This window comes from Anopheles nili, chromosome X (assembly GCF_943737925.1).
Source record: "Anopheles nili chromosome X, idAnoNiliSN_F5_01, whole genome shotgun sequence".
Lineage (NCBI taxonomy): Eukaryota > Metazoa > Arthropoda > Insecta > Diptera > Culicidae > Anopheles > Anopheles nili.
Genome location: NC_071293.1, coordinates 10,152,099 through 10,173,320, shown reverse-complemented (window position 1 = coordinate 10,173,320; position 21,222 = coordinate 10,152,099). Strand labels below are relative to the sequence as shown.

At 52.0% G+C, this 21,222-nt stretch overlaps 1 protein-coding gene across 1 annotated transcript in view; it reads left to right on the top strand.

Moving 5' to 3' along the window:
* The first annotated feature begins 226 nt into the window (after nt 1-226).
* Nucleotides 227-21,222, top strand: part of LOC128728946 (tRNA dimethylallyltransferase) — a 49,505-nt gene continuing 28,509 nt past the window's right edge. The window contains exons 1-3 of the mRNA XM_053822597.1: nt 227-358; nt 2,901-3,038; nt 9,459-9,826. Of these exons, the coding sequence (XP_053678572.1) occupies nt 239-358; nt 2,901-3,038; nt 9,459-9,826 (626 nt within the window). The 5' untranslated portion in view covers nt 227-238. The remainder of the gene's footprint in view (nt 359-2,900; nt 3,039-9,458; nt 9,827-21,222) is intronic.

The following is a 21,222-nucleotide window of genomic DNA, read 5'->3' as shown; positions in this document are numbered from 1 at the left end:
TTATTTCCGTTAGTCAATTTTTATGACCCTCTCATCTCTATTACAGCATCACACTGTGCGACAGCGAGTGAGCGCCCCCAGTGGTCACTCGCGAACTGTCAACGGGAAAACCGCGTGCAGCTCACTTGCGCTCGTGAACCGTTCAATGTTGTGCGTATCCGGTGTGTTTCTAGTGCGTCCGTGTTCGTTTGTGTTGTGTCGAAACGTGTTGCACCGGTTCCGGCACGTGTACTCCACCATGGTGGCTGTTCCACCGATTGTCGTCATCCTAGGTGCGACCGGAACCGGCAAAACAAAGCTCTCGCTGGAGCTAGCAGCTCGGTACGGTGGCGAAGTGATCAGCGCCGACTCGATGCAGGTGAGTGAACCACGCGTCCACTGGTGAGTGTTCACCCGTGAGTGACGACGGCGCTGGGCGACGTAAAACGAAAATTTCAAACAGCTGTTCACTGGCCACCTCGAGACCGGCCGTTGATCAATGAATCTGTGGTTAAGGAGGGGGACGCTAACGAAACAGCGCCGGTTGTCATGTTAAAAAGTGATGAATAATGGCCAACCTAAGCTATTATGGGCTGGCGCTTAAATATGAACCCGGTTTTGTAACGCCGGTGTCGCTTCTCTAGCAAATCCACACCGATAAGGCCAAGGTTTCAGGGGTGGGTTCCATGTAAATTTGACAGATTACCTTCATTTGTTTTTGTGTAGTGTTCTTCAAAGATCGCCTCCGTCGATTGGCGTTAGTTGGTTCGACAACCAAGTACCAAAAAAACAGAAGAAAAATGGACAGAAACGTCGCAAAAACGAGGTGCCTTAAAAGCTATCACATGGCGTAATGTTAAGGCGCGACCTTCAGATTGAATCCCTAATGCCTCGTAGGCTCCGACCATCAGCAAAAGGGCCCCAAGTAAAGTGTCCTGTCACTCGGATCGTAGAGCAGATAGCGTTTCGACCGTGAGAATCGGATAATGATGGGTAAGCCCCAACGTCTGACGGGCGTCAATCCTGCGGCCCTCAAAATACGTCCCCGTCATGGTCGAAGCTAATGGCTGCCCTGTTCTTCCGGGGAGTCCCTCGTTGAACCCTTTACGGAGATCCGATCCGAGTGACCGCCAGAGGGAGCCACGTAGCTGCGCACGAACTAAACCACCCAACGGGAAATCGTCCCGGGCCGGGTTTTCCTTTGCGACCCGCTCGGGAGGAACGGCCTCTATGCAGGCTGGAGAGCTGCCCGAGCAGGAAGTAATGACGTGTCGTGTCTAAGGGCATTCCAGCCGGGTCCCGCCCGTGCACCTGTTTTTCGGCGAGATTAATTTCCCATCCCATCCCCCCTGTGCGTGGCCATATGTTGCTGAATTGGCCGGGCCACGGGCAGGAAATTTCTATTTTTCATCTATAATTGTTTTCTTTTCTTCACGACGAGCGTGGTATACCCTTTTCCGAGCGGGTTTCGGATGCATTGCTAAGGGCCGCGAGGCTTGTTTCTTTTCATTTTGTTTTTCCTTCTATGTTTTGTCAGTGGGTCGCGGTCTATTCTTTACCCTTTTCGTTTCGTCTAGTCACGATCAAGGTTCTCGATGCGGGATCTCCTCTAACATTCGCCGCACCCGACTCTACCAGATGCAGATGAATGCTGGAATAGGCCCCGAGGCTGCAATAGCCGCAAACCGGATGGGTAGTGGAAAATCCATTCGTCTGAAACAAAAATCTGGCGAAAAAAGGAACACCCGCCATCCGCTTCCCAACGATGATGGGGTTTGAAAATGAAGCGCTCGCTGTCGGTTGTTGAGGGTAGAGCGACTTTATACCTCCAATTAGCTGTCGATCCGTCCAGGATCCACGGCAGGTGTCCGGCTACTCAATCTCCGGTTTCCCGACTGTCAGCTTGACTTGTTGAATGACGTCTCTCATCAAGAGCGCCATCTAGAATAAAGACCCCCGCACATGCCAACAGGGTGATGATAAACAGCTCACATCTAGCGCGAGATGCGCCCCCCGGAAAGGCTTCTGAAAACCGTCCGAATTCCAATCCCCGTGTGGCTCCATTATTCGTCTAGCTCGAAGGAGGTCTAGGAGTGGCGAACAAAACAAAAAAAAACCCACCCAACCCCCGCCTTTTAACGCTACCCCAGAGAGTCTTTTTTTTGTTTTTGTTTAGGATGGCTGTGGGGGGCTAGCCGAACGAGCTCTATCTTCGATTGTGAATAAATTATGTTGAATTAGATGACCAGCCAAACACGCGCGCGTCCCAAGAGACGCAACCTTGGCGAGCGCTAACTCAAAATGCGTATTCAAGACAACCGCAAACAACCGCTCTCGTTGTCGATCCCGGGCACGATTGGGTCGGCTCGTAAAAGTGCGCCCGTTCTGCTGCCCTTCTACCGACGTGAGCTTTAGAGGGTCCGCAATCTGACGGCAGAACGGGTCATAAAAACACACACACACACTCGGCGCAGGGTCTAGGTTCTGTAGGCAACTCTACCAGCGATGCAGATGAGGAGAGGTCCCAGGTCCCACTGTACAGCGTGTGTCCGAGTTGCCGCTGAGCCTCTTAGTCTCGCGTGTACCTCTCTAGGGGCGGTTTTTGGAGCCGTTAAACGATTCCTGACGCTGGTGGGACATCCGCCAGGTTTAGTGCGCATGCATAAGTTATTCCTCGAGGCTGGGTCTTGGCTGTCGGTCGGCTGGTTTCATCTTTCTCACGCCGCTCGGATGATGTCCGATGTTCAAGGTTTTTTTTCTTCTTTTTTTGTTGTTTTATGTGCCTCAGGAGTCCAAACCGGCAAGGTGTTGTAGCGCACCGTAATGGTTGCGCGCGGTTTGGGATTCGTAAACCTTCGCATGACTGTTAACCGAGAATGTGGAGTAATAACGATTTATCGCCCTCTTTCCCGTTCTGGCAGGTTTACAAGGGACTGGACATCGTCACCGCTAAGGCAACGCAGGATGAACAGCGGCAGGCGGTGCATCACCTTCTGGATGTGGTGACACCGGATCAAACCTTCACCGTGACCCATTTTCAGGAGCGTGCCCTTCCGATCGTATCCTTTTTCGTATGCCCTTATCGTGGGTTGGTTTCGCCTGTTACTAATTTATTCATTTGACATTGGACTGAACACTTGGTAGGCTCGAAAACCTGTGGGATTTGCTGCAGGATCCATCATGGCGTTTTGACGTGTTAGTTATTCGGGTTGGCAATTATTTTGTGGGTTATCTCACTTACTCAGTGCTCTGGGTTCTGGATCATTTAAAACATGCAAAATCGACTCTGAAATCTACTAATGCGTCGGTATATATCACCGGATTCACATTATTTGGCTTTGTAAATCTGCTTCTTCCACGTCGGGTTTGTGGACAACAATTGAAAAATACGTTTAAAGCATTCCTTCAGCAAATAAGATAACTTAAATTCGTCAGTACCAGAAACTACAGTTTTTTTGAAATTGTAAACCTTGTCAAGGTACCAGCATGAATTGGATCTCACAGTTTCTTACCAGTATAAATTCTGTAGGCCTCACAATGAACTATTCCAATCGAACGACTGTCAGTAATTTCCTGCAAGCCTTATTTTCCAATGCTACTAAAATCTCTTAAAAGGATATTCGGCTGCAACATAAAGTGGTGCCTTTTTAGCTAACACCGTTGAACAGAATTTACGGTGCGTAATTTTACACACAAAAAAAGCAAAACAAAAATTCAATAATTTACTCAACTACGGGAATCAACAGACAAGAAAAAAAAGGCCAAAAAAACAGCTACCGTCTCCTAGACGCGGCCGGTGAATGGCTAATCTATTTTTTTTGGTGCTCTGCTGATGTCCGCTTTACCTTGTATGGCCGAAAATTGTGCAGATAAATGTGTCTGCTGTGTCTCAACCGGTGGAGGCAGAGACCGGTGTCCCAACTCTACCACCTACCACCTACCTTCCGAACCGGCCCAATTCGAGGAGCTGACCATCAGCAGCACTTCGGCCACCGTCTTTCGTCGTCGCCGACGTCGATTCATTCAATATTCATGAACCGATTCTCAGGGCCCCCGAACCCCACGGTTGGTGCCCGTGGGGGATGAGAGAGGGGAGCGTGGGGGGGGGGGGGTCAGGCAACATTGGAAAGGTATGTTAAGGGGTGGAGGGGGGAGGGGACCTGTCAAAAATCGGCGTTTCGTACCGGGAGTGGGTCTTGCTTCGGGTGGAAGGGTGAGCTTGGAAGAGAGAGAAAAAAAATACCATTAGCATGCAAATGATGATTTCTGTTTTATCGAAACTTCCTTCATCGTTTTCGCGGCTTCACCCCACCCTTCCCCTACCCGCTCTTTCCCTTTTATCCCTCCCCCCCCCCCCCTCGCGTCGTAAATGTTGGTTCGTAGCGCCACAAAACCCGCTAAAACCGGCCGGCTCAGGAGCTCTGGATCATCCGCTTCATTCTGTTCTGAAGCCGGCAACATAACGCACACGCCACTGTTGTGGTGGAGGGGGGTGGTGGGGGGGGGGTTTGGGGTGTGGAGGGAGACCATTTCCTGTTCTAATGCCTTACCGGGGGTGCGCCTGCTGGGCAACCCTTTGGCCCGTTCCCTCCTATTCTCTGTCCTATTCTTTCGAAGGCATCTCCTCCACCATGTTGGTTCTGTTCCATATTTGGAAAAGCAGTGATGAGGAATGTGGTTTTAAAAAAGCGGGGAAGGGAGGAGCAACACTTTCGCTGTTGTTTGGCAAAAAAAGCCCCCCCCCCTTACTCCCACTTCTGCTTGTACTTTCCGAAGGTCGCCTCAAACGTTGGCAGCCGTAAAGGATGGCTCGAGGAAATGTAGCACCCATTGCGGTTTTTACTTCTTTAAATTTTTTTTGTTATCTTCCCTGGACACACACCAAGGGTGATGGCATCAAAGGGCTCCACCTCAGCTTCCATCTCGTCAGCGTCCGCCGTTTCTCGTGTCGAGCCTGAAACCGAAAGTGCCAGCAAGAATGGAGAGAGAGCGAGAGAGAGAGAGGATCGGTGTGAAAAGAAAGGGGTGCGACTGGTAGAGGGGTAGAAGTCGAAAAGAATAAGAGGAAGAAAAGAAGAAGAAAAAAGAAGGAAATCACACTAACAAAAACCGGCCGCCGGTAATGGCATGCGACGAGGGCATCCAAGCAGAGCGGCGCGAACTGACGACAAAAAGGAGACTCCAGGAAAAGACTCCGAGCTGCTCCAACATGTGGCTGGTGGAGGAGAAGGTGTAGCGCTCCTTATGACGAACGCCGTCGCGGTTTGTTTCGCGATACGCGTTGTTTTGTTTTATTCATTTATCGTCTGGCTTTCTTGTTGCTGTTGTTGTTGTTGCTGCCCGCCAGGATCGCAGACGATAACGTTCTTATGCTAATTGAACGTTGCGTGGATCACGGCTCTATCCCCGAGCGCTTGTAGTCACCACGAGGTGTGGCTTGACGTAAGCGGATGTACGCCCGAAGGAGGCACTTACTCCTCAGCAATTTCGCGTTTAGCGCGAACACCTACTGACGAAATGGTTCTGGAACCTCGCGCAGTTCTGAATTGCGCACATTCCTTCACGCTTTCTCACCTGGGAGCCGGGTGTTTTGAAGCCATCACCGGTTGCTGACCCAAACAAGATTGTCCCGCGTGGAACGTCTTGTGGAGTTTTGGTACGTGCGCCTAATTTGCGCGTGCCCTTGTCAGGTTCTTGGGCGAGCAATGGGCCTACGGAGGTTTTCTACATTTCTTCTTTTAAGGACGTTCAAATGACGACCGGTTCTTGGGTTAGCATTTCCAAGCCCATCGCGAACGCAATACAAATGAGAAAAGTGGGGTTAAGCTGGATGGAATGCGGTGGTGTGATACTTTGTGCCACGACGGAACCCTTTGGTTCTTCAACTGCACGCTATTTGTTTTTCCGCAAAGATCGGATTAACCTTCCAAAGCTCCATTAACTCCACGTGTTAGTAAACATTGGTTTGTCACATTTCTATGCAATGACAGCCCGGTCGCATTCCTCGCGGGCCTTAATATCTTAATTTTTTCCCAGCAAGCTGTTGCGAGTTGCTATCTTACTTCAGAATTCACTCTCTGGCATTCCTGTTACAAACGTTGTGTTGCCGTATCAAGTTCCTGGGGAAGTCGCATGGAGGCTGAATTCAGATTCCAACCCCATCATTCCAAGCACGAGCAACTGACGTCTGGATCTAAGGAACCTGTGGAGTTTGACGCTAGCTCAGCCACTTCTCTCCAATGTCCGCGTCTGTCAAGCACGTCGCGCTGCAGATCTTGTTCCGCTGGACGCTTCAATTTTGTGCTCGCCTCAGCGTTCCCGAAAGGACATCAGATATCCGCTAGATGTACACGCGAGATAACGCCGATCAGACACGCAAGCCAGGAATGGGTTGGATTTAACCCGTGCCGGACTCCACGAGCTCGCACAGGGCATTCGGTCACCTTCGTCACGATTTGTGCGTGTCCCATTTTTATAGTTTCGGGTTCTTGATGCTCCAGCGTGGTTCCTTTTGCTTCTCTTCTCCAGGCTCGTTCGGGCAACGTTTGGTGGACATCCTGCGTTGTGTGGGAAATTCCGAACGGCACGGTTTTGTGCGGCGAAGATGAGAAAATCAAACACCGAGCAAGCGGCGGAACTGAGGAGATGTGAATTATCAAAAAAAAACCCCAAAAAAGAATAATTCGCGCGCTGCTTCGTTGCGGAGAAGACCACCTTGTAATTTGGGGCCGTGTTGGCTGGGTGGTTTTTGGTTGAGTGTGAGAAGGGGGTGTATGGGAGCGTGCCTATTTTTCACTTTCATCCCAAACCCCATCCCCCATCCCCCCACACCCTTCCTCCCCGGGACCCAGGGTGACGTATCGTTCTTCAGCTCTCTGTCTCGGATCTTCATTCGTAGGAGGCGCCGTTAGCATGGGAAACTGGCAGTTAATTCATTCACTTCCCGTGCCCATGGGAGGCCGTCCCGCTGGAGATGTTACTTCTTCTCCCCCACCCCCACCCCCCACGCCTTGGGGGGGAGCTCTGGTTTCGCGCCATTTCGGTTTTGTTTATACAAGCGAGCCGTGCTCGAGGGGCCACAAAAATGAATCAACCAACCGTCGTGGGGCAAGAAGAGGGGGGAGTGCGAGTTGGTGAGGGGGGGGGGGGGGATGAGGCTGGGATGGTGCACACACTGGCACAGGTCGGGGAAGCTGGGAGTGGTGCAATCCAGAGAGAACAAAAAAAAACCTTCCAAACAACTTTCGCATAGCAGAAGCTGCGGCGTAGTTTGGTTTGAAAATCGAGAATAAAAGAGAGAGAGAAGTAGAAAGAATGAAAGAGAGAGTGAAAAAAGAGAGAAGAGAGAGAGAGATACATGAAGGGAGGGTCGGAAACGGGGCGAGACGGTATTTGGGAAAGAGACGCAAAGAACAAGGAAGTGAAGACGCAGGCACGCACACCGTTCTGTGGTGTGTGTTAATGTAAAGTTGCGGTAGGAAGGGTGGTAAAGGATGAGCAAAGGGGGAGGAGGGGGAGGCCTATTCCCCTATTAGCGTTTGTGTGCGTACGGTTCGTAAATTTGCGCGCTCCACTGCCCGAGTGTGTGCGCGCGCGAGTGTGGTTTATGACGAGAAGTTCACGGTTTGGCATCGGGTCTTGGGGTCTTGGGGGTTGTTGGATGGATGGGAGGGGGTGGGGGTGGGGGGAGGGGGTCCAGGGAGGTGGAAGGGGGCTGGCTAAACGCACTCAGCAACCATATCGTCGTACGTCGGCGGCGGCGACGCGCAATGGCCGAAAATAAATTAACATCACGCGGAAGCGAAATACGCGGCACATCGTGTTGCGTACTCCCCACCAGCTGCCCTTTTGTCTTCTCCTTTGCCACGTTTTTATCATTCTATAGGTGTATGAGTGTGTGCTCGTGTGTGTGTGTGTGTGTGTGCTTCGGCCCCGCTTCGCCCCAAAACTTCCCAAACGAGCCGCAAATGGTTTGATGGTGCCTACGCAACGCGCGTACAGCCCATGCGCGAAGCATCAAACTGAGCCCTACGCAAGCGCGATCCAGCGGCGAGCGATTATTAATTTATGGTTTAACAAGCCCATTCCGGTGGAGCTGGATAAGGGCACCAGGAGAGTGAGAGAGACAGAGAGAGAGATAGTAAGAGAGAGAGCTCGACGCAATCCCGCGTGCGTTGTTCACGCATATCTTCCAGCCGACGCAAGCTGTTCGCTTGACCGAACGTGTGCAAGCATGTTTTGTGGAGGATCCTTTAAATAAAAAAAAACCGGTATGCCCTTTTGGGTGCGCGTTCCCGTCCGCGGCGATGTTTTGTTTTCATCCGCACACGCGCGCGCGCGCTGTTTTGACGGGGAAAAAAATGGAAAGGCGATTTGGTGCTCTCTTCCGGGCTCTGGGAACGTAGGGCAGCAGCTTGCGAAAAAGGTCGCAAAGATGCGCTCTCGAGCCAGCTTGTGGGTGCTTAAATACGCTCGCTAACGCTCTAAGCAACTTGTAAGCGTCTCGGGGTTGTGGGCTGCGTGCGGTTGTGTTGACGTAGGTGACGCGGGTTCGATTCCCGTCGCTGAGTGCGCGCATCCCTTTGAGTCATTTAAATCTCTCGGTTTCTCATCTTCTCGCTGGTATGCATTGTTTTAGAGAGCAGAGATCACGTGGGGAGGGCCCCCCTGTCGCGTCGTCCTGCTTTCTACCTTTCAAAAAAGACCTATATATCAGGGATGGGAGATGTTTAAAATCTCATTGTCGGAGCAAATTTGCAAACGGAGAGAGAGCTCTCCCCGTTCGTGCCATCGTTAAGCTTTACAAACGTGTGTCGGGCGTGTATTGCGATAATCATTAACGATAACGACGATGGAATTTTCAGTTAACGATCGGGGGGGTATTAGGGATGAATTTGGGCGCAATTCCAAATGGCACATATTGTTGTTGCTTCCGCAGAAGCCAATATTGCCACAGCTGCCGCGCTCGATGACCCCACATAGAGACGCTAGATTTTTTTTTAGCTGCTGTGTATTTCCACCAACCTTACCAATCTGCCCTTTTTCCATCAGCTCTTGGAAGGAGTTCAGAGCTAGGGCGATGTGTTTACAATCCGCCCCCAGAGCTGGAAATAAACATTCGCGCGTGTACGGTTTCACATTTTACGCGCATTCTTTTCCATGCGATCCAGACTTTTGCCATTGTTTGGTTCAATATGGCCGACGTGGGAAATCCAAACAAGTAGTAAATTTGTGTACCATGCTGGCTCAGCTGTGGCCTTGCCCGGACGAAGGGATCCGATGATTGGGGGCTATGATTTATTGGCTCGTGTTGCAAGCGCTGTTCAGACGGCGCCTTTGGCTTGCTCTAAGGCGAACCGTATCGGGCACAGGAACTCCCGAAGGGTGGATAGTAAATCTAGAGGCGAACGCGGGATCGGCAAACAAACCAAACCACACGCGGATTTTTCCCTTAACTGCCACGCGGATGGGGCACCTAGATCGACTCGCTGTTGGCGACCAACCGCATGCCGATCGTCGTGGGCGGTACCAACTACTACATCGAGAGTGTCCTCTGGCGGGTGCTGCTTGGCGAGGGTGTTAAACGTGAGCGAGTTCGAACGAGAAGCACCACGGACGTGCCGGAAGCGGCTGAACCTGAGCAGAAGCACCAGAAAACGGATGTGGCAGCTACAGAGCCATTGCAGGAGGATCAGCTGTTGGACCGGCTGTTGGAGGAGTTACCGACGATGGCATCCGGGGATGAGCTGGAGGAGTATGAGTCGACGTTGTTGCACCGGGCTTTGCAACGTGTCGATCCGGGCTCAGCTGATCGGCTTCATCCGAACAACAAGCGCAAGATAATTCGGTAAGTCCAACCACTAGAAGTTTGATTTAGAGTAGATCGTATGCTGTCAAATAGCTTGCCAGTCAAACGGATAAGCGTTAAACTTTTCTACATGCTTCTACGCGGATAAATTCGTGATTTTTTTTTGACAACCAATCGTAGTGACTGATTTAAATTGCTTCATGAATAATTCATCACCGTGTCAGAGCGCGATCAGTCGAAAGTGTCACGCTGGACGTCGTGGGTTCGTAGCCCGAAGGGGTTAAGCTCTTCTCGAAAAGATGAGCTTTTTACGCATTATACATTTTTCGTGTTCTAATTATATTTAAGTCATTTGTCGAGAAAAGTCACAAGTCCCTCCGGGGGGGGGTTAAATTTGGCTTATACACTTACGTGAACGGAAATTAACAATCACACAAAAAAAGTCAAATAATATATGCTGGCGCCATCTCACCTCCCTCGCTTTTACCAGGTTGTCTACATCTGCTTTCGTCCCTCAATCTCCCCTCCAATCCTGCGCCGGTTTCCGTACGGAGGCAAAATAATTATTCATCAGGCAATAATATTCGTCATTCCAACCAAAACACGCAGCAGCTGCAAAACGCGACGGGGATTGGATTTTTATGGCTTAAAAATTGTCCATAATTGCAGCGCCAATTCCTTCCCTCGGGCGGGCGCTTGTCTTTATGGCTTTCTCTCTCTTTCTTCACTCTATTCTGCTTTCCATTTCCACAAAGCGGAGAGGGCACATATTCTCATCCTGATGTCCTGGAAAGGGGCCAGTTTGTGTCCTTAAGACGAGGGACCTCGCACACACCTTGTTTGCGGTCGTGTCTACGGACGGATTGATTTATTTGACCACCCGCGCGTGTGTGTGTGTGTTTGTTTTGTGACGTTCGATACTTCTTCTTCTTGGTTACTGCCCCCGTTCCTCGTCCTCGTCCTCCCTTTGACACAAAACTGCGTTTCGCTTGAGGCTTCGCTCGTTACAAATTGGCCAGACGCGCTCTTGGCCGAGAGCGTTGACCCGCCTGGTGGAGGGATTTCTGGGGCCATGCTTGCATTTTAAGCAGCCCCCACCCCTCCCTGCCTGGAGATGTTTGAAGCAAACAAAAAAAAAAGAGAAGAAACAGAGAGAGAGAGAGAAAGAAAAAAGGGGGAAAAAAATATACCCGGCCTCGAATGTTTGCGCGCTCGAAGCCGTCGATCAGAGCGTGTTTCGGGGCTTCACATCCGTCAACCTCTTCCGCGGCCAGTTGTGTCAATACGCGATCCGCGGTTTTTCTTCTTCTACTTCTTAACCCTCCCCCTCTCTCTCTCACCACATTACCTTCCTCTGACGCTTGGGGGACGCATTTCGTGTACGATGTCGATGCAACGCGCCCCGGTGGTGCTCAAGCGGTTGGTAAGCAAACGGCCGCATGCAGAAAGAGCTTGCATTATTGTTTATCGGAATGTAAACGCACGCCAGCCAACGGTAAGCTTGCTTAAGCTGGGGGAGAAGCAAAGCAAAGCAAAGCAAAAAAAACACCAACTCATCTTACTTCAACGACCCATTCATGCGCGGGAGCCCTCCCCAACGATCGTGTTTTATTTGCGGCGGCGGCGGCGGCGGCGATGCAAGCGAAATGCAGAAGTTTTATTTACCCACCCCGTCAAATGTGACAGCATCGGTGGGGGCGGCTTCGTCTGCGGGTTATTTGGGGCATTTGTGCCCACCCCCCCCCCCCCCCTAGGGGGGGCAGGCTTGTTGACGTATCCCTATTTGTCATCCTGCTGGACGCCTCAATCGCTCAATCGAGTGGTGTAAACGAATTGAACAAAAGAAAAAAACAAACATCACAATAGGTAGGTTGCAAAGGTGAGTGGGATTATTTAAAGCGGACAGGGAACACACAAGGATTCACCCCCCCCCCTCCCACCCTCCCCCAATGATGCAACCCCCGGCGTTCCCAATGCACGCCCGTTGATAGAACCGTCAGGCACATCGGCGTTACGGAGGCGTTACGGAACAAATACACCACCGATGCAAGAGATCAAACACCGCGTGCCCCTTGTTTATTCAGGTCGTGCACTTCCGTTTCGTGCTTTTCTTTCGCCGATGCTGCCCAGCTACCGCGAGTGTCTTAGAAGGAGGTCATTTTGGTGGAACCGGATGGGGCCTTCCGTCGCAGTTCTGCGTACATTGTTGCGCTGGTTGCATATATGCACATGCGGCTGGAACACGCAGACCTTCCTTGGTTCAATATTTATTCTACCCACCCTTTCGGTGGCTTGTTAATTAGTCGCGCATTTTCTGTCTCTCTTCTCGCTTTAGACACAACGCTTCCCTGACGCTCATCGCCAGCCTCGCCAGCCGGCTTTATCCAGATGGCTGCAAAACCGAGGAGTTGTTCGCCTCCCCGTACTCCTGCAAGACGGTTCACCGGGTTCGGGGGCATGATCGGTGTGCAGAAATTAAATAAAACGCTTGAACGTGTTCCCCGCTCGCCCAGTGCTTTTGGGGGGAGTAGGGGTTTTATGACGAGTGGATGATATATTGCCCAACGGTATGCACCTCACTGAGCAACCCTCGGCTCGCCCAAACAACCGCTCCTAACACGCACCTGCATTAAACGGCCATCATTAGCGTGATGTGCGTTTAATTATCGCTTTTTTCTCCAGCCCCACACTTTGGCTTTTCTTCGGCAGGTTGGCCTTGCTCCCGAACCGAAACAGGATGTGCTCCTAGCGCTCACTTTCGGGGTGGGGGTTTTTGCACGGTTCAGAAGTTCAGCCAGCCAAGCTAAGCGGGAAATGGACCTCTCGGGGGGTTTTTCTTCTCTTTTTTTTTCTTCTTTCGCTCGCTCCTTCGCTCGTTCGTTTGCTCATTGCTCGCACTTTCGTGCGCCGGACGGGTTGGAAATGGAAATAAAAAGTGAAAACGCGAGGGCTTTGCTTGCGATGGGTTGAGTATGGGTTGATTAATTTGTTCGCCATTTTAGCTCGACGGTGATCGTCCATCATTTGCGGGGCGTGAGACTACCAGAAGGATCATCTGCCGTGTAGGATGAAGCGAATGAATATGACAATCGGTTAGACGGCTCGAATGGAAGCTCGCGGTTGCGAGCACTCGAGAGCATCTGTCAGTTTGCTCAGCTGCAGTTGGTCGAAGGTGAGCTGAACTTAACCCCTGACCGATTGGAAGGCCCGGGAAAGTGCGCTTAATATAGTGACGTGCCGTGCTGAGGGATGTGTCTTCCTTTCCTCTCACCCTCCCCCCCCCCCCTCCTGTCCGCCATTTGTCTTCAATTTTATCGTTCTTCGTTCGATATCTTAGCCTCCATTTTCTTTTTTTGGGTTGTATGCCGCCGGATGGAGTGAGACATATGCGTGCAATTAATGCATTTCCGATGTTGATTTTTCGATTCCCACCTCCCAACCTCCTTTCCCTTTGAGGGGGGGGGGGTGGGAAACACCCCCCCCCCTCCCCCCTTCCCCCTCCTCGTCAAGTCCAGTGAGGCGCTAATTGTGGGGTTCGCATGTGAAAAAGTATCGCCAAAGTTCGCCTGCCAGAACCGGGTGGAAGGTTCGGACACGCACCAGAGGGCACATGATGAACCCGCTCACCCCCCCCCTCCCCCTCCCCTCTCTCTTCGAGCCAACCCCCCTCTCGATGGGGTGGATTTTTCGCTTATTTTCGTTGCTGAATTTTCATCCCAATCTCCTGCTCCTGCCCCCTTTTGGGGGGGGGGGCTTTTCCCAGTGCGCTAGGATTGGGGGAGGTTTTTGTCAAAACAAAAAGCAAGCAAAACCCAAAAAAGAAAAAGACGAAAGGAAAAAGAAGCACAACACACCCCCCGGAACCAACGCGAGAAAGCGTTTCGTTTTGGGAACCGCAAACACGGTTGGCTTCATTTCTTTTTGTTTCTTTTTTCTCGCAAAACGGAACGCGATGCGCCCCGGAGCAAGAATTTGCCCTTCCGTTCCTCAGCCCCTTCACCTCCTTGTCCCCACGTGACGGTAACCGCGGTGCAACCATTACCACTAATTGAGTTTTGTGCCTTCCGTCAGCGCATCTTTCTAGAGAAGGGGGGGGGGGGGGAAGCCACCGTGGGGGGAAGGGCCCGCGGCTTATTACCTTACGCGCCATGATGCAGGTGGATGGGGTGGTGAGGGGGGGGGGGGGGAAGGGGGCTCGTCTGGAGTTTATTGATCGCGCGCGAACCGGCGAATGGTCGGTGGCGGTTGGCCAAGCGGAAACCCCTTGGTTTCGTTTCTTCACGGTTCAGGTGCCCGATGGGGCAGGAATGGGTGAGAGGGAGGGTAGGGCGAGCGAGGTACGGTGGCGAATCCTAATTTTTGACAGTTCAATGCCACAGTGTGAGGAGAAGGAACCCCAATTAATTGCGCCGAAGTTGCGCCACTCACCGTAGTGTTTTTTTTCTTCTCTTCTCTTCTTCTCTTCGGCCAATGAGATGAGGAGATGGTGGGTATAAGGGGGGGGAGATGACGATGAGGAATAAATAAAATTGTGTGTATGTGTGGAATAGGAGACGTGTGTGAGAGGAAAAGAAAAAAAACACAAAGAGAAAAGCCATTTCGGTGGGTGGAAAATAAACGCCACCATCTCTCCGTTTGGGTGTTGAATAGGCGAACTTCTGTGATCGAAACTTCGCCCTCTAACACGCGGCGAGATCAGGTAGAAGAGCATGATCACCTGAATATAGGTATTTTAAAGCGAAAAAAAAAACGACGAAGGTTAAGGTGAGCTTTTCCTCGGTTCGGTTTCGCGGCCGGGTATGAGATGTAAATTTTCCCAATTTTCCCGCCAATCCTCCAGCCACAGGGTTTAGGGTCTTCTTCATCCCCCCCCCTTCCTCCTCACCATCCTTTCTGGACCTTGAGTCAGCTGGGTTGAAGCAGAGAAGTGCAGAAACCCGCGGGTGAGCTATTTTTACAGTAACTGACCTCGTTTAACGGCTCGTGCGTAAATCAAACGGCGAACGTGTGCGTACCCCCGCGGTGTCTATGCGCGTGCCCCCCCCCCCTTCCCCCCACCAGCCCCCTGCGGGGGGTTGTAAAACACAGAGGGTTCTCGCCACCATCGCCACACCCCCCCACCAGGAGCAGCGGTGTCCATCGAAGTAGAACCGAAATTGGGGTTGCAAACCCCTCATGGGAGGGGATGGTGGGGGTGTCGGGCAGGGGGGGGAGCCAGATAGCATCCATACACAGTTTACAACCCCCCCTTGCCTCCCCCCCTCCCTCTGCACAAGACATGAAGCTGAGAGGGTTGGGGTTGAAAGGAAAAATCTTAATTTTCTTCACCTGACTGACTTGACCGGGGATAGTGAATGGGGGTGGGTATATGGAGGAGGGGTGCTGGCGCACACACGATTTACAACGGTTGGCATTGGACAGTTGGTGGTGGGGGGTGGTAAAAAATGAGACAAAAAAACAGAGAGAGAGAAAGAAAACCAAACCTCCCAATCCCGGAAGCGACGCGCGGACCAAATCACGCAATCGCGTTTAATTAAATTCGCCCGTTTTTCGTTCTCTCTCTCTCACACACACACACTCTTTTTCTCTCTCTCTCTCTCTCTATTGCTCGTGTTCACGTTACACTCAGACCACCGGTGCGTGGAGCCAGGCGCGCGCGTGAGGAGGCAGCCGAAAATGAAATAAAATTAAATAAAAAAGAAAAGAGAAGCGCACCAATTAATTAGTGGGTGTCACATCCCAACCTCCTGCCCCCGTCGCGCCCCCTTCGCCTCATGCGCCTATCGTTTTCATTTTCCACGCGGTGCGCGGCGGAAAAAGCGGTATTAGCTAATTCGCACGTAATTTGGCGAAACCGACCGAGGGCTTTAAACGGGGTGTATCATTTTTCTTTTCCTATGAGGGGAGGGGAGACATTGTTGCGTGTTCTTATCGGTGCCCCAAATTCCCAAAGGACACGCCCCGCCCCCTTCCCTTCCACACGCCCCGCCACACCGTCGATTGAATCGATTGATGGCGCGCCACTTGAGTTTGTGTACGTTGGTGATTATGAGGCGCCCTGGACGTTCGGTTTTTGAGGTTATATTAGCTTGGGTGGGGGGGTTGGGGAAGGGGGGGGGGTAAGGGCCAGGTTAGAAGGGAGGCTCTAGGCTCCCTCTGCACTCTTCCACCCTTCCAGGGGCAATGGGCCAAGCACGCAACTCTCCCTCTCTATTGCGTAAGGGAAGCCAATTGCGGTCCTCCCCAAAGTTCGACGTCCTGGGGCAGAGGCAAGGAGCAGAAGGTGTGCGTTTTTCGGTCGCCTTTCCCTTTCTCCCTTTTTGCCCGGTTCCCGCCCAATTTTAGCATCTATTGCGTAGATCGTGCCGCACCGGTTAGCGCCCGAGCTCTAACAGCTTGAATATACGCCGCAAGAAAATACGCACCCAGAGCTCAGGAAGCTGGTTTGTGGAGGTAAAGGATAGCCGGGAACGTACAAGAGCGCCCCACAGAGTGTGTGCGTGTGAGAGAGGGATATGAAGAAGGGAAACTGGGCCGGGGGGGTGTGCATCCTGGAGCAGATGCATTAATTTTCACACCTGCTTCCGACATTTTCCAAGCACTTCCTAATTCCTTCCTTCATCTATACGCGGTCAGGGAGCGTACGTGCGTCGCGTCTGGGTGTGTGCGATTATACGCCTTTATGGTGGGTTATTCGCTTCTCATGTTTCCGGCTTCTTTGCGCACTCGAAAAGCACTGCAATTGCGGGTGTTGAAGTGCTCTTTTGCTTCTGACCGAGTCTGTTCTAAAGGAACTCTAGCGATCAATGGCGGCCAGAGCGGTAATCCTTCGGGGCTTTCAATTGGGAGCTTTTTTTATGAGACACCTCAAGCCGTGCGAATCTTGCGACATTTGAGGGAGCTTAAATTTTGGAACAAATCCACCTAGCGGTGATCATTTAGTACAGCTAAAGCTGCTTGCTTTTCGATCGCTCATTTTTTTTGCAACAATGTGTGTGCTCTTTCCTTCCTCTTTCCTTCCCTTTCCTCCTCTTTCCCTCTCCCTCTTCCCCCCCCCCCTCCCCAACCCCTCACTATCAGGCGCCTGTTCAATGTCACCAATTTCGTAAGCGTTACGGGCAGACACCACCATTCGCGCTGGCTCTAATAAATCTAAACCGCGCTAAATCGTTGCGTTGCGTGGGTCGGCTTCGCTTCTCGCGCACATTGAGTCACCTCGATTTTTGCAGACGAACCTTTCCGGGAGGGTTGGCCTATCAGAAGAAGGAACGAGGGTGCCAGGAAGCAGCGCGTCAAAAGAGATCCGCCGACGTATCCTTGTTCGCGGCGCGCTTCGAACATTTTGGGGTCCCTCGAGGCGCCAGAAATAACGCACACAGAGCAGCAGATTTATGTGGGTGCTGTCGCCTAAAGTGCCGTGCGTGTTGTTGCTCGTTTTCGCTTCCCTACCGGTGACAAATCGTGGGTCTCCGTCGCCAAGTCACCGTGTCGCACGCGCTCCTCTTTATGGCTTCTATTGCGGCCGCTAAAGCGTCGCAGTTGCGTTGTTTGGGCTTCCATTCCGGCCGCGGGAACCCTTCCACAGGAGGAAAACCGTCGGGGGAATAGCCTAGCCGTACCCTCGCGAACCAAACCGAGGGAAAGTGCCCGGTCCGGTTAGGTCAATTAGCGGCGCTCGGCAAACGATCGCGAGGTTTTTCGGGAAAACCAAACATCAAACAAGCGTGCCCATTCTTCGACCATTCACTGCTCGAATTCCGGCACGTGTTCCGGCCATGGTCCGCTGGTGAGAACGATCGAGAATAGACCCGCTTTTCGGTCTCTTTTTCGCCGCAGGTTTGCCTGGTAGCAAGGATCGTCCCGATGCGTGCCGTGATCGGGAAAAGCGACGCGATGAAAAACGCGTAATCGGTCGCTTTTAATGTCGCCTCTTGTGGCCGTGCACGGCGGCCAGCCCACGCCTCAAAATGCGTCATTTTCCCGCCCCTTCGTTTGCCACCCTCTCTTCCACCTTCTTCCCCCCCCCCCCCGCTAGCCTGACGGTGGCAGTTTCTTCGCGGCTTAGCGCGTGTGAATGTAATTAATTTTATAAATCATTCCGCGCCCAGGGCGGCTCCGACGATCGTTTTTCGTTGGCGTTGACCTTCTTTTGCGCTGCGTTTGTGTGAACCGAAGGGCGACCAGAGGTCCGGCGGTAGGTTACGTGTCGGTGTGTATGCGTGTGTGTGTGTGTCTGTGTGTGTGTGGACGGTTCTGGCGCGATAATGGTCTTTGCGTTTCGATTTCATTCTTGCTGAGGGAGGGACGGATGTTGGACCAGCGCCAGCCAAATAAAAGGGTAGAACAGAAGAGGGGGGGGGGGGAGGTGGTGGTTCATGGGGAGTGAGAGAGAGGCGGGGGAGGGGGGGGGGAAGCAGACGGGAAGCTGTTTCTTCTCATTGTCTTGCATCGTTGAATGGCCAGGCCGCTGATGAGTTCAGAGGTACAAGCGACCAGGGGGAGGGGGGAAGGGAGCTAGGGTTGGGGGTGGTTGGCGTAGGCGTAGAGGAACAGGGGGCAGGAAGGGCAGGAAATGGGAACGGGGGTTGGTATTTTAGTCACAAATTGAGGAATTTTTGTCTTTGCCGATCGTCTCGTCGACCAAAAGGGTTGCGACGAAGGGGTGTATGAGGAGAGGGGGGGGGGGGTGGTGGGTGGTGTCTATTCGCGGCAATGTTTGCTCACCCGCTCCCGCCCGCTCACCACCTCCCTTCTACCACCGAACGAGGGGGCTGATCTTTGGCTTTGACTGATCTTCGCTTGCCCTTTGATCGTGAAAGAGGAGTCGCCTTGGTGGCGGGGAATGGGGGGTTGGGAGGTGAGGTTGGTTTGTCCGCAGGGGTATTTTATGCAAACGCCAGCCACTTCCTGCTTCTCTCTCTCTCTCCCTCCCTCCCCCGTGCCCTCTGACCCCATGGCCCTGCGGCTTTCCCCTTCCCAAAAAGCTAGTTGAGCGTAACGCATGAATAGACGGTCGTTTGTTTGCTCTCTGTGTGTATGTGTGTGTGTGTGTGTGTGCGAGAGGTTTAGAAGGTGGGTGATGTCGTGCTTGTACATGTCCCTCTCCCCCCCCCCCCCCCACTACGCTTCCAGACTTCCATTTCCTCACCGGTTGCATGTTTCAATCCCACGCCAGCATCCGTCGTGGAGTTTTTCCGCCAAAGACGTGAATGAGTGGGTGATGGAGGTGGGCGAGGGTGGTTGAGAGGATAGTGGAGGGCACGGCGGGGGGGGGGGATGCCTCATTATTTGACACAGCTTCGAAGCGTCGGCAAGCACCTTAAAAGGACCTCAAACCGCCATGGGATGATGCAATGAAGCCACTCCACTTTTGGCTCTCTTTCTCGCTCACACTCTCACCATATCTTTCTCTCTCTCTCTCTTTCACTGGTTGGTTTTAATTGGCCTTTTCGAGCCTGCCAGAAGCGCATCATTTAGAGCTATATTTAGAGCTATATTATTAGTGTTTTTTTTTGTTGTATGCCATGAAATTTGGGGAAAGTCCCGCGAATTCACTTTTGTCCGTTTTTAGAAAAAAAAACCCCAACCACCGTCGGCAACCAATACCGGTTTGATTTATATAGCCCTGGTCTCCACCTCGGGATCCTGATCCTTTCGAACGTGCGTCTGCTAAACGAAATTAACGCTCGCTGATCCGTGGGAAGGTTCGCACCAAAAAAAAAAGAAACGCTCCTGCCAAAAGTGCAGCCAAGACATTAGACTGCGCTCATCAACGCGATAAAAAAGAATACCTGCCCAAGCTGGAAGGCTCCAGGCGGTGTTGCAAGTCTGCCCTTCCACCTGCTACCCGTGCCGGCCCCCCCTTTTTCGTCCCCTCCACAGGCTGGAACGCCATTCGTCTACCTGCCGCAAATCGCAGACGGCTTAAAGGACTAAAACTTAGTCCGCGATGGCGCTGCCGGAATTCCCATAAAAGCAGAAAGAGAGAGAGAGAGAGAGAGAGAAAATTAAAAGGGTTCCAATCAGGGACCCAGACAACCCCTTCCCCCCGATGGGGTCGATGAGGAGGAAGGTCGGTTGCAACGGCGCCGTATCCTGTCTCCTTCCTTTTTCGCTCTTTTTCGTTCACCCGATTTTGGGGCCTCCTTTTTTCTTCCTTCTCTTTCCTTTAAGGAGGGCTTTTTGTCGTTAAATAATTTTCGCAACCCGGCGTTTAGCGCGCGGAGACCATCGGAACCCCGCTTTAATTTGAGATCCAACTTTTTTTTTGTCTTCGCGGGTGTCTGTAGTCTAGCGCTTAGACATTTTTGGGGTGGATTTAATGGCGGTTCAGGTAACTCGCCCCAACGGCTTCGCACGATTACCTGCAGGGGTTTTGTGTGTGCAAGCTTGTGTTCCTCCGCCTGCGGAGACCTGGGAGATTATTAACCGGATCACGGCGCCACGAACACGACGGTTCCGCCGGCAAAAGCATTTAAGCAAAATACAACCGTTCTGCGCGTCGCCGAAATGTCAAACGCGCTCGAAAGTGTCACCGGAGTTTGTTTTTTTTTTGTTTTGGAAAGGCTGTAAATCTTGCTGCCAGCTTGAGGTTGAACCGTCACCGATAAGCCCGGCCGGTGAGAACAAGCCGCGGAGAATAGCTAAGCGGGGAGGTTCGATATCGGTTTGATAGAGTCGTCGCCATCGGTTCGCTTACATGTTGAGCCCACCGGTCGTAAAAGTAATTTAGTAAACTTCTCTACCACTGGGGCGATTCGTATGCGAACAAACGACGTGCAAAATGACGCCCGGCGATGTTGAAAGCCATCTCTAGACCAACCGCCATCTGCAGCCGGTATGTTCCAAACTGTCCCCCCCAACCCTAAACAGGCCGATCTGATAAAATCTTAAATGTCGCATGCATAATCAGCGGCTAAATTGCTTTTATTAACTCACCCTCCCCCCAAAAATGGGCGCAAAGGTTTCTCTAGCGCGGAAACGAACAACTGTGCATGTTGGCGTTCACCTCCGCTGCTGGTGAACTTGAATGTTTGATATTAGCCGTAACCTTTCGCAAAAGTGCAGCTAGCGCGGTAGTGCGATTTGTGTTTTTACCTTCGGGTTGACAGATCGAACGCGGATAGTAAACAAAGTACGCTCCGGAGTACTTGACGTTGTCATTCATCTGTCACCGAACACCTGTTACATGGTGTACTAGATGTCAAAATAACCCTTTTTCAAGCTTTTTTTTCATCGTTTTGATTTCATTTACATACAATCAAAAGCTCTCGTAAATTGAGTCAGCGCGTGGTGCGAGTGGACCAATTTCTCAGACGCCAGAGCCGGCTCTCCCTGCTCGATCCTTATCAAGGGCTGAGCGCGCCATTTCCTAACCTCACAGCTTCCACTTCCCCAACCCTTTCGAATCTTTGCGGCTGATTTTTATCGCGAAA